The sequence below is a fragment of the Lepisma saccharinum genome, chromosome 20 (assembly GCF_977018435.1).
Source record: "Lepisma saccharinum chromosome 20, izLepSacc3.1, whole genome shotgun sequence".
In the NCBI taxonomy this organism is placed as follows: domain Eukaryota; kingdom Metazoa; phylum Arthropoda; class Insecta; order Zygentoma; family Lepismatidae; genus Lepisma; species Lepisma saccharinum.
Genome location: NC_139248.1, coordinates 49,735,301 through 49,748,478, shown reverse-complemented (window position 1 = coordinate 49,748,478; position 13,178 = coordinate 49,735,301). Strand labels below are relative to the sequence as shown.

At 34.9% G+C, this 13,178-nt stretch overlaps 1 protein-coding gene across 3 annotated transcripts in view; it reads left to right on the top strand.

The window, feature by feature from the left end:
* The window catches only part of Mtp (microsomal triacylglycerol transfer protein), a 197,232-nt gene extending 184,054 nt beyond the window's left edge, over positions 1-13,178 (top strand). For all 3 annotated transcript variants that reach the window (XM_083141464.1, XM_083141463.1, XM_083141462.1), the window contains 3 exons: positions 1,810-1,964; positions 8,237-8,404; positions 11,212-13,178. In XM_083141464.1, the coding sequence (XP_082997590.1) occupies positions 1,810-1,964; positions 8,237-8,404; positions 11,212-11,362 (474 nt within the window). In that variant the 3' untranslated portion in view covers positions 11,363-13,178. The remainder of the gene's footprint in view (positions 1-1,809; positions 1,965-8,236; positions 8,405-11,211) is intronic.

Sequence of the window (13,178 nt, the reverse complement as noted above, 5' to 3'; positions counted from 1 at the left end):
TTAAAAAGTATCAACAGCTTAGTCAAATTAAACGCTCGGAGCATTCTTGTGATTTAAAAAACAAATGAAAAACAAACAATGATAAAGAAACAATGATTAAACAGAAAAAGTCTAAAAATGAACTGTTTCTTGACATTGTTTTTTTTTTCTGTTGTAGCTTTGTTATTTTTGACACAACAATATGAGGGGCATGAAGAAGAAGAAGAAGAAGAAGACACAACAATAAAAAAAATTAAACAAATATCGAATCTAACTTTTAAATGTTGTAAATAGGCGAATTACCAGCTTAATGAAATCTCAAAAGATTTGTCAAGAATTAGTACAAAGTTCATGCACGAGAATGTTTTATTTTTTGAATTTAAATGAATTGCGAAATGAAATACATTGGTTTTAAAGTGTAAACATTCAAGAAATGAAAATTTGTCGATTATAGCGCCATCTATCACGAAGCAAAAAAAATGTTTCAGACAAAACTTATGTATTTTTTTCCGTAAAATCCGAATCTGTAATAAAAAATAGGGGTTTCTATTTGAAATTTCAAAGTTGCCCCCCGCCCCACCAGTTCAAATTTTTGTCATCAGGTGGAAATGTGTCGCTGAAATAACAGCCAGAAGTTGGACATGCAAAACTTTATTTTCAGTTGATGTCAATGTAGCAGTGTTCAATTTGCATGCTGTCAGCATTGGAAGCAGTGCTTCTTTGGAACTGACTGCTCATATTTGATTCAGCAGCATGATGTTGTCTACTGTGGACCAGGTTTCAATGCCATATTTCACTTGGTGGGGAAACGTTGCACTAGTTTTTCTTCGGCATTCTTTTTCCCATTGTCTACCCATATGCCCTCATAGGGTAATCAAAAATGGGCTGGCGTCACTGATCAAAGTGGAAATTCCTGGCTGGGAGGATGCTTGATGAGCACATCAAAATGCCTGTGTACAATACATTTTTAATTTAAAATATGTCAACCAACTTGAGAACAATACAGTGGGTAAGGTGAAGCTTTACACGCCTTTCTTAACTGGTGGATAACATTCCCCTTAGGCCCATTTTTTAGGGTGGGGATCTAAAAAATGTGGAACAAAGAAATTCAAAATGCTCTTGGAGTATTAGATGTGACCTCCAATCAATTTGGATTGATTGATAGCTGGTAGTATGTCAGCTATACACACAATTATAGAGTTGCAATAATATGGTTCAAAAGTAACGACAAAAATTCAAGTAACCGATACCCCCCCCCAACCAACAATCAATCAGGAACACAGTTGTTTACAGACAAAGGCTGTTACACAGCCTACAGTTGAGATTATTAGTAAAACTAGAAAAATGTCTCAAGTACAAGGGAAATTACTTTTTACAGGATAGTATAGGATTCCTTTTATGAGATGGTTAACACAGTCAGTGCATGCCTACGAATTTCAGAGGTGGGGGCAGTGGCGACTCATGGATTATTTTGGGTGTAGGAAGTTATGATAAACAGACCGAGGAAAATTTTTGAAAATGCATTCAAATTGCAGTCACGCTTGTATACTTTTTCAGTAGTCATTCCTCAAATTTGCCATCTTTTCCTTCCTTTAATGTTCTCTTTTTCTTCCTTTTTTTTAAAAATTCTGGGCCGGAGAGGATTTTATGACCACCATCTCTCTTGGGCATGTCACTGAATACAATGTTGCCAATGTAACTAAGAACATTCACAAATACTCGTAAAGTCGATTGTAACATGAAAGAAACGTATGTTTTATATTTTTTAATGTAATGATATCTCATTATGTCTATTGTGTATTAATTAAAATGTTTCCAATCTTATTACAGGTTATGACACTCTTACTAGATCATTTGCAAATAGTTCCTCTGCAAAATGGATTTGTTGCTGATCTCAGCCTAGTTGGTGTAATATCACTTGATTTATCAGGAGAAATTCAACTGAGCTTGTGGAATAGAAATGCTCACACAGTAATGGATAAGCGGTAAGTATGGCTAATTTTGTTCTAGTACTTGCACACAGTATTATGTAAGTATGTGAAGTATGGTGTGATGACTCAATTAATTGATAGCAGAGATTTCTACTGTACAGGACAAACTATCTTTTGCAAATCAAAGTTAATTTTTTATCTCTACCAGTGATGAATTGAGGGTTGTTAAAGGTTCAAGAACCCATAAATTATAATGGGTTCGTAACAGGACCGGAACCTTTTTTCTCTCAAAACTTAAATTTGGTCCAAGTTGCATATTGTTTAATTTCAATACTGAACTTGGACCATATTTAAATTTATCTGGGAAAAATGTTCCTGGACAGTGGTGGCGATTAGGGGGGCGAGGGGGGCAATTGCCCCCCCCCCACTTTTCGTCACTTTTGCCTCGCACTATGCTAAACATTATATACAAAGGGAAATATACTGTCTTTGCTCCTCCAGTTTTGGAACCCAATCACCACCACTTTTCCTGGATAATATTTAAATTTATCTGGGGAAAAAGGTTTCCTGGACTGTTTTTAAATTGATCTGGGGGAAAAAGGGTTTCCTGGACTGTATTTAAATTGATCTGGAAAAAGGGTTCATGGGCATTATTTAAATTGATCCAGAAAAAAGGTTCCTTGACCAAATTAAAATACTTTAAACATAAGAAGGTTCTTTACAGTCTAGAACCCATTTACACTTACTGATTTTCTGTCTGGGATGGGAATTGAATTTATTTACAATTCCTGGATCTTTAACAAGATGTAGTTGTTAACGATCCAGCAAGGTTCCATAACAGGACAGGGACCTTTTTTTCTCACACAATTTAAATTCTGTCCAAGTTGCATATCTTTCATTTTAATATGGAACTTGGACCGTATTTACACTGATCCAGAAAAAAGGTTCCTGGACCAAATCCAAATATTTATAGATAAAAGATTCAGTCCAGAAACCATTTACACTTGCTAATTTTCTATCCTGGACCAGAAATGGATTTGTTTAAAATTGCTGGTCCTTTAACAAGCCTGGTCAGGGTGAGATAGTTTAGATTTTCTGCCACTTTTGGCTAATTGCGACAACGATAAGTGATGATATGATGAGATTGATGAGGACACTTATAAAGAATACTCTTGCCCAGGCCAGGATTCGAATCTGGGACCCCTTCCGTCACCACATTTACTGGCAGTACATTTCAAATGAAATGGTATGAAAGTCAGTTACAGACATCAAATAGATTTTTCAATAGGTTAGCCTACCAAGTATGAGTAGCAGAAGAGATTTCAACTGTAAATGCAGATTTGTGGAATTGTTTGTACATAATGTGGCTTAGCATTATCTTATCCTGACTCTTATAATATACCTGTTAGGGCAGAGAGTAAGTTATCCACAGAATTGCATTTTTACTTTGCTTCTTGTTATGGCTAGATAAAGAACAGCACAGAAACCTTCCAAGGTAATGAAGGAACTCCAAATTGTTAATCATTTTGCAGAACATGTAGTAAGTTTTGAAAGTATGTAAGTAGTATGCGAGATATTTTACACCCCACACACCCAACATCTCCCACCCTCCAATTTTCCACAACACTACCTAAATATTTCCACATATTTTCAGTTTGTTTTAAATTTGATACTAAATGTACCTTTGCACTTCAAAATGATCTTACACACCTCCAGATAGATGATTCTGGATACCCTGTATGTGAAATGCTTGTAAAAACAATATAGCACTTTTTCTGATGATAGAGCAGCTAGAGGTAACAGCAGTGGCAGATCCAGAAGTTACAGTTGAAAGGGGCAAATCTTTGTTGGTTTATTTGGATCACCGAGAATCAATTCTAACGTACACTTGCACTGTTTTATGTAAACAATATACAGGGTGGCTCAATAAGTCACTTAACACCCTCAGTACAAGGCCACTGTGGCATGGAATGTGAAAATGGCGATGACCAATCATTGCCTGGCCAAGGGGGAACCACATTGACGCCACCCACACGGTCGGCGGCCATCTTGATGTCCGCCATCTTGAATTCAACTTCAGAATTCTAAATGGGAAGGGGGTCGTGCGACATATCAAAATGGGCTAGAATTTCACGAGAAATGCAATGGTGAAGGTTTTTTCGACGTATCTTTAACCAGTAAAAAGTTATGACTGAATTCTTGTACCAATTTGCTCCTTTTCGAGGTGTTAGAAAAATGCCTTAAAATTTGTTTAGCGCATTGGTAATGCATCGAGATGAAAGTTACGTCTAGGGAGAGAAGTTCGCATGCCATTGCACACGATTTTAATCGGATACATCCATGAAGAGCTGCGCATTATAAATGGTTGTCACGAACAATTTACAGTGTGATGCTTCCATTGAATTAAAAGTCCTTCACAGTGACAAGGCTAATGTTTATGTTCATAAGGAAGTTCATAAACAGAATATGCGACCCCTGTCATCTGATAAAATAACTTTGGACAAAAACAGGTTCATAACGTTTCCAAAAGTGTTCTGGTGTTCTTCCCTATTGGAAAAAACCCTGTAAAAAGTACCTTCTTCCATAAGCAAGGATGAAAAAAAAACTGTTTATTTAACAAATCCAAGTAGCCCTAAGCATTTAAGGTTCCGTTGATGGAAAATTGACTAACCAATCGTGTTCCACACAGCACACCACACCATTAACTTACCAACACTAACCATTCAGCTTTGATCTGTCGAAAATGGGTTATCAGATAAAAAGCATCGAATATTCTGTTTATAAACTTCCTTATGAATATAAACATTAGCCTTGTCACTGTGAAGGACTTTTAATTCAATGGAAGCGTCACACTGTAAATTGTTCGTGACAACCATTTATAATGCGCAGCTCTTCATGGATGTATCCGATTAAAATCGTGTGCAATGGCATGCGAACTTCTCTCCCTAGACGTCACTTTGATCTCGATGCATTACCGATGCGCTAAACAAATTTTAAGGCATTTTTCTAACACCTCGAAAAGGAGCAAATTGGTACAAGAATTCAGTCATAACTTTTTACTGGTTAAAGATACGTCGAAAAAACCTTCACCATTGCATTTCTCGTGAAATTCTAGCCCATTTTGATATGTCGCACGACCCCCATCCCATTTAAAATTCTGAAGTTGAATTCAAGATGGCGGACATCAAGATGGCCGCCGACCGTGTGGGTGGCGTCAATGTGGTTCCCCCTTGGCCAGGCAATGATTGGTCATCGCCATTTTCACATTCCATGCCGCAGTGGCCTTGTACTGAGGGTGTTAAGTGACTTATTGAGCCACCCTGTATAGCACTGTAAATAGGAACCAAGCTGACTTCCATATTCTAGAGATTAGCATTTTGTTTTGCAAATATAGGAATCCAGGGCCAGAATAAATGTTCATTATTGTACAGTGTGTTCATTTTAAAATTGTACCAACAGATTCCATTAGGTATTCCTGTGGTAAAATTTTAAACTGAACGCACTGTATGTTGTTATCATAGTTCCTCCCATTGCCACCTAAACAGAAGACAAGGACTAAAGTGAATAAACAAGGAGAGAAAAACCTAATCTGTCAAGGGGTCTCAGGTTCGATCCCCTTTTGCAGCATATTCCTCAGTGTTTCAGATCCAAATTTGAGCTGTAGGTCCAGTTCCGATTAGCCTATCATGAGCATGGACTTTAATGAAACTTTAAAAAAAAATATTCTCGAGTCTGTTAAACTTGGGGATAAAAGAGAACATTAACTTTTCAAAAATATTAGGCATAATATTTTATCCAAAAAAGGGGCAGTTGGGAGGGGCGATAGCCCTTCCCTTGGATTCATAATTGGATAACAGTCACGTAATTTCCTAAAATGTAATGAAATGTTGAGCATTATTTTATGTAAATTTTACATTTACTTTTTGCAGTAGTTAGAAAATTTAAATACTAATAATTTATCATCAGTACTAAGTGTTGAAGATGAGTGACATTAGCTCTCTAAAACTTGGAAGTATATCTGGAACTGATCTGGCTGCCTGAGAGTTTCTATTCGTTATTTATCTCCATGAAAGCTTTAAGAATTATTACAATACAAGTACTGCCTGACATGCATTTTTATTGCATTATTTGAGATAACCCCCTTCCTTTAATCTTAGTCACAAGAATACACTTACCTACTTTTACCTAAAGTAATGTTTTTCTTTTGTTTAGTTGTTACTCTGGAATTAACTCTAAACTGCTTATTACAAATAAAACATAAAACTGATAAATTTCATGTGCTTTCCAACATATCTGATGTGTTGTCATGGGCGTATTTAAGTTGGGGTTCAATGTGTTCAACCCCCCCCCCCCCCCCCCATTTGGTTCAGTAAAATTACCAGATTATCTCCTCTATCCACTTGGTCATAATAATGTCTTCGGAATTATTTTATTCTCCTAAATTAGAGACATATAGGACGGGATATGGATGCCATGGGAAGGAAATTACGTAATTCCACACACCAGAGGGACTGCAGACCAAATGTCTGCAATTTCCTGATAGTTTCGGAATTTCTGCGATAAGAAACTGCATTTGGACTGTTAAATTAGTTATATTTTTTCTTTCGAGTCTTCTTAAAGGAATTTTGTTTTTAGAAATGCAGTGCTAGAAAACCAAATTGTTTGACACAAGATGGACAGAAAAGTAGCAATACTAAGTAGCCTGACTTGTGGAATTGTATTCACTAATTGTAGAAACTTTACAATTTACTAGTAGAAGATAAATATCTCGGCAAGCTCTTCATTTTCTTCACTGTGTAACCTGCGGGGAGTTTGAAATATCTCTACTTGTTCTAACCAAATTGATTTCATGCAGTGCAAGATTACGTTAGGCACCTCAAAAGGTGGACTGTTCAGTACTGTGAACATGTCAGTATTCTAATAGTTTATTATTATTATTATTATTAAATATCTGAGAGAGAGTTCTGAGAACTTTATTGAAGTTTTTTCCAAAGCAGAGACAGTACAAAGAGAGTATGATGAAGAAATGGAGACCTAGAACACCCAGCCGTCAAATAGGAGGAGTAATGCACCAGCTGAGAGCACAAAAGAATATTACAAAGTAAACCATTGTCGTCCATTTTTTAACCATTTTGTAGTAGAATTGAACTTCCATTCCTCTGAACCCAGTCAACACATTGCAAAATTGCAACAACTTATTTGAAAAATGTGACATGGCTATCCCTCATTCATTGGAACAGTGTGTCAAAATGTTAGATTACCTGGTTGATAATATTGATAGATTGGATTTTGATAGCCTGATCATACCTAGCCCTGCTATACGTCCAGGATTTTTTGGGACAATCCCAGAATGATATAATTTGTCCTGATGTTCCGAATAGTTTCTTTGGGACACACAAATGTCCTGGAATCGTGTGGGAAAGAAGAAATTATTAAGACTATGCTTTCCTCAACTTTATTTACAAAATGCCTAATATTAAAATGCTCATTCTACTAAACAATCTAAGTGTGCATTGAATCACTCCCTCTCGATAATACAAGAGCAGTGGCGGCGATTGGGTTCCAAAATTGGTGGGGGGGGCAAAGGGCCAAAACTGAGGTGGAGGGCAAAGACTCTCTACTTTCCTTTGGTAGATAAGGTTTAGCATAGACCAGGCGCAAAAGTGGCAATAAGTGTGGGGGCAACTGCCCCCCTAATCGCTGCCACTGTAAAAGAGTTATCGAGTTACAAGAAGATGCTGCAATGATATTTGACTTCACAATAGCGCTGCCATCTGCTAGCAGCACTGAATTTCAGTTGCAAATCTCTTCCATTGCATAGTAAGCTGTTTACTGTAAACAGTGCCCACACTGTTCAGTCTGCAGTTCTCAAATAAAGTTTCAACATTGTGAGATAGCAGTTTAGTTCATTATGGCACCGAAAAGGAATTGCAAGATTAATGATATACTCCGAAGTGGATTTCTGTTTTGTTTTTTATTATTATTATTATTTTAAGATGTCAAAAGAATATGATAATGCATGTGTGCATACACACAACTTTGTTGGGTTCAGCTCCCCCCCCCCCCCTCTTCCACTCGCCAACAAGCTTCCAGTCAGCAGTATCACGGATTTTCACTTATGAAATATAGCAACCCTAATCATACCAAAAGTTAACCCCTCCCCCTTTTACATGAACTATATGTGTCTGTTGCACCACCTTTTCTCAAGATATAATACGAATTAATGCAAACAAATTAAAACCATTCACTTACTCTGTTATTTATTGACTTTAACTTTTCTGTTATACATTGAAGACATTTAAGAAAGTTCCTTGATATAATTTTAGTGCTGGTGTGGCTACCCAAGGATTAATTAAAGTGGACTCTTCATTTGTGAAAAGTCAAGTGGAATTTAACCTAGCAACAGAAGCTATGATCAGTCTCTCCTCTAACCTGGACTTCTATGACAAAATAGCTCTTTGTCTGAGGATAGAGCAGCCAGATGTAACAGTCAAGTAAGTTTGTGTTAAGTATAATTAAATATTTAGCATTATTTGGTGTAAATTTTACATTTGGAAAATTTAAATTCTATCAGTACTAATTCTTTCATTAGAATCTAATTTGTTTATTGTTGTGTATTGGTTCAATGTGGAATGTCTACAAAAATGTTTTTAACAGATAATTCTTAAATTAATTTAAACAAAATCTTGCATAAATCATTTCTCATGTCTATATTATCTTACATGCAGCACGTTTTCTATCATAGAAGTGGTTTCTTAACACGTTTCAATTTGATTTTTTAAAGTGGATCCCAGAAAGAAGTTCTGTAATTATGTTTCTCAACATGTGGGAACTTCTTCAAAATTATGGCTTAGATTTTTGACCCTCCTGATCTGTTTATTTACATAGTTTATTTTTGGGTGAGATGAATTCAAATAAATTTTAATTTATCCAGAAACACTTCATTGTGGTCAAGCACATTGAATGCTGGACTCAAAAATCATTCTATCAACTGTCCCAGGATCAAATCCTGGAAATAGTTATTTTCTCGTGAGCAACCCTTGATCAGTTTCATGTATAATCATCATTCATTCTTATTGTCGTGATTAGCCTATGTTGCAGAAAAGCAATTTAAAATACCAAAATAAAAATACAGAAGCATGTGATGGACAAAAACAAGTTCATTTGCAGTTAATATGAATAAGTGATGAACGTAAAAGTGTTGAAGGACTGGATTAAAATAGTGAAATTCTAGTGAAGAGTAGAACGAGTTGCTTTTCTTCTTTCTCGTGATCTAGTGGTCCTCTATGACCTTTAGAATAAAGATAGCCAAATTCTCTGAGCCATGAATTACTCCAAGATTCATTATTTTTTAGTACATGGGTCAAAGTTTAGTTGCTCTGAGACTGAGAATGAATCTAATGAAGGTTTGCTACTATTAAGTCTTGAATTGTTGACTGGACTAGAGCCTGTGCATTTCGTTCACTTGGGGCTGCAATCAGGATGAAGATGTGAACTTGACAAAGTTTCCCTGAAGATTATAGCCAGCACCAACAGTAACATTTAGAAGTTTAATAAAATACCAGTGCTCCTGGCATGTCCAAACATAAGTAAAGTAGTAGAGGGGTTTATGACCCAACATTCCTCAGAACAAGAATGTCCAAAAGTTTTGGATTAAAACATGGAAAGTACACTGACTACTAAAAATAACTTTTACCATATCCCCTTTTCAGTATATCTTGGGGACTGGGGTCATGTTTCCATATATATCAGGCATAAGTTTTAAAGATCATTTTGATAAACATAGCATACTTTGAAAAATTAAATGGTAATTTCCAGTGGCGAAGCTAAGGCGTAAATACTGGGTAGGCTGAAAAATCTGCTTATATTTTTTTTATACAGCAGGTTCATGCATCGATTCTTGTTGGTCGCAAAAGTATCAATTACTCTTTCCTTGAAGCCTTGATCAATAGAAAGTTCTTTAACCAGTTTTTTTTTCAATGGCTATTGTACTGAGAGAACTTTATCTTTTATTTTTCATTGAATTACGGAGATATTTTTTTTGCTCTCTTGAGGGTGCTCATACTTCTTTCGGAGGAAGCTGGGAATGTCAAGACCAACTTGATAAGTTGTGTTACTTCTTTGTAGATTGTTTGAAGATCATTGCTAACTATGAATTTTAGAAGGTCTGCAGGAGGTAAATGCTTTTCTTCATCAGCATAGATATTCTTTAAATCATTTTCTAATCGTTCTTTGTTGAAAAATGGATATGTGAACTGAAGGTTATTTAATTTCATCACTGGAAAATGTAGTTATATCGTCCAAAGCTATTTTGGTCTAGCAATTCAACAAATTTTATCTTTTCAAGATCTCTAAAACGTATTTCCATTTGTACAGTCAGTGTCTTCAAGATTTCGAAGGTTAAGCATCTGAGAGCCACGAAGTCTTGTTCACTTACATTTATTTCACTGCAAATCCTCTTAGAGTTTTCAACACATAATTTCACAGTATTATATTTTTATAACATAAATACACTATGTGACACACACACAAACACACGCGTGGATGCACTTGAAGTAAATTAACATTCAACAATGCAGCGCGTGAACGACGGACGCACTTTGCACGAGAAGAAGCACAACAGGTTTGGTTCTGAGGCTAGCCACTTTTACCCAGCGAATCGGCGGTTCCTTCCCCTTCCCCTCCCCTCCCAGTACACAGAGCTCACGCTGTAGCTGCCTTTTAAACGCGAGGGTTTTCGTCAAAAGCCTCACTGTTCGGCCCGAACGCGCTCTCTCTTTCTGGCCTGCCTGACGAGATATATGGAAGGATCGGCGGAACCAAACGTTCGGATTACATAGTTTAATTCATTTTAACGAACTTTGATTGTTACAGGGTATAAGAACATTTTAATTTCAACATTTTTTTGGGTAGGCTAAGCCTCAAAAGCCTCATAGGAGCTTCGCCACTGGTAATTTCAGAGTTGATGATTAGAATTTTTAGAGGGAAGCAGATGATTTGTATTTTTGTCACTTACGGTTGCTTTCTGGCACGTTTGGCTAATCAGGATGAAGGCTTGTCATAATTTATAAGGGAATTTTCAATGTTTTGAATAATAAAGTTCCTTTTCAGTTTTTCTTATAATTGACATATTTGTTATAAATTGGTTTGAATTAATGTTTGTAAAAGTTTGCACCAGTTTTCATCAAAATATTCCATAAAAATCTTATTGTTTATTATTGATAACATCATTGATAGTTTTTTTTACTATTTTCATTTTATATATAATAATGACATTTTTTATTTTCTTTCTGTTATATAGGCACAACATTCATAAAATAGAAAGAATTCCAGGAAGTAAGCATAGACTTCGCAAGTCAAAATACAAAGTGCAGAACTTTGCAGGAAAAACTTATGCTTTGAATAAGAAGAATAATGAAATGTGTAATGTTATTTTCAAGGAAAGCGATTGAATCAGTTGAAGACTTTTGTGCAATATAGAGAACAAAGCTCATAAAAGAAATTATATTCCATGAATATAAATAATATATTTGCAATTTGAGGCCTTTTAAGTCTCTATTATATCTGTTTGTTTTCTGATATGAATAAAAGTTTTCATCTAGGGATTGTAAACTGTATGCAGAAATTCTGGTCTTTTTTTTTTTTATTATTAAGATAAAGGTGGAACAATTCCATTGCATTTGCTCAACACTTGCTGCTTTAAGGATTCCTTGTCGAAAGAAAATGTAATGATTAAATCAGAATAGGTATAACTGTGCTTTTCTAAAAGATATCTATTTATGCACCTAATTACATAGAAAATTTCTGAATAGCTATGTAACTATAGTTATAAATGTTGGGATGCCTGAGTTCAATGATATTATCAGGACTTGTAGTTTAAAAAAGGAACATCTGAAATGCAAAATGAACTCAGTTTTAATATGACTTCCCAAGAAAAATATTAAACTGTAATAATTTTTAGTAGTAGGTACATAAACTTTAATCTTGTGACTAAATGAAAACATTTAGTATGTCTAAAAAGTAAATTTAAAATTATATTTTTATTGTTACATGAGAAATTGTCCAAATCTAATTCTGAAAATATAATATTATTTGAGTGCAATGACATTCCATCATTAATATGAAAGAGTTTGAATTTTCAAGAGAAGTTATTTCAATGAAATTTTAAGAATGGTAATATACATACATCAAATATAAGTAAATAATATTGATATATAATTAACTGACAGTAACATAAACAATGCACACAATAAAAATTAATGGCAGATATCACGTTATGAAATTATTTATTAAATACATGTAATTTCCAAGGGTATTAAATTGTTAAATAGAAAAGGGAATTGTATATTTTCTAAATGTTTGAAAATGTAATAAAGATGTTTGTCAATTAACAGCCATTGGGTTAATTGGGTAGCTTTTGTATGAACAGGAAGACATTATCAATTGGTGGGAATATTGGACCATTTCTATCAGGACTCTCACTGGCTTACTCATATGTATTCAACCAGCTGTTTTGCCCTGTTGTTTACTATAAATTAAATTACATTAATTTGAACTGCAGGCATGATCTACTACTTGGAAACTTATTTGTGTATGAAGTAATCCTTTTCATAAATTTTTGCTTCTTGGAAACATTCTTGTGAAGTTGAAAATATTCACTGATAAATATTTTGGGAATATATACTGCTGGACAATGAAAACCGGACACTTTAATATTTGACATCTGAATTGCAATAACAGCTTGCAGGTATATTACAGAATGTTCGGCAGATCATGTAGTACCATATGCACCATTCATAGGCTCGGACTTTGTTTATGCATTCGTACTTAATTCAGTTTCTGCAACATTTAGTTAGCCCTTGTACCAGAGCTTTTATCGACCCATTGCGTTATCACAAAAAATGCAAGTGTCCGGTTTTTTTTGTCCAGCAGTATATATATGAATATTATTTGTGATTATTTAATGAATGCGTACACATTTTGGAAGTTTTTGCTATAAATAAATTTAAACTCTGTGCAATGTATAATTCACTCAGGGAACATATGCTGTATTTGTTAACTTAAAGTTATATTTTTAATGTGTATAAATATTTGTACAGTTCACACTCAGATTTCAATGAAACTGTTATTCCCAAGAAAATATGGAAAATATTTACACTTTGGTACACAATTGCATGGTAAATGTGGAGACAGGGTTTGGACAGAAAAGTATGTACAGGAAGTATTTTGTTCTCTATTTGTACAATAATAAATGATATTTTGTTACAA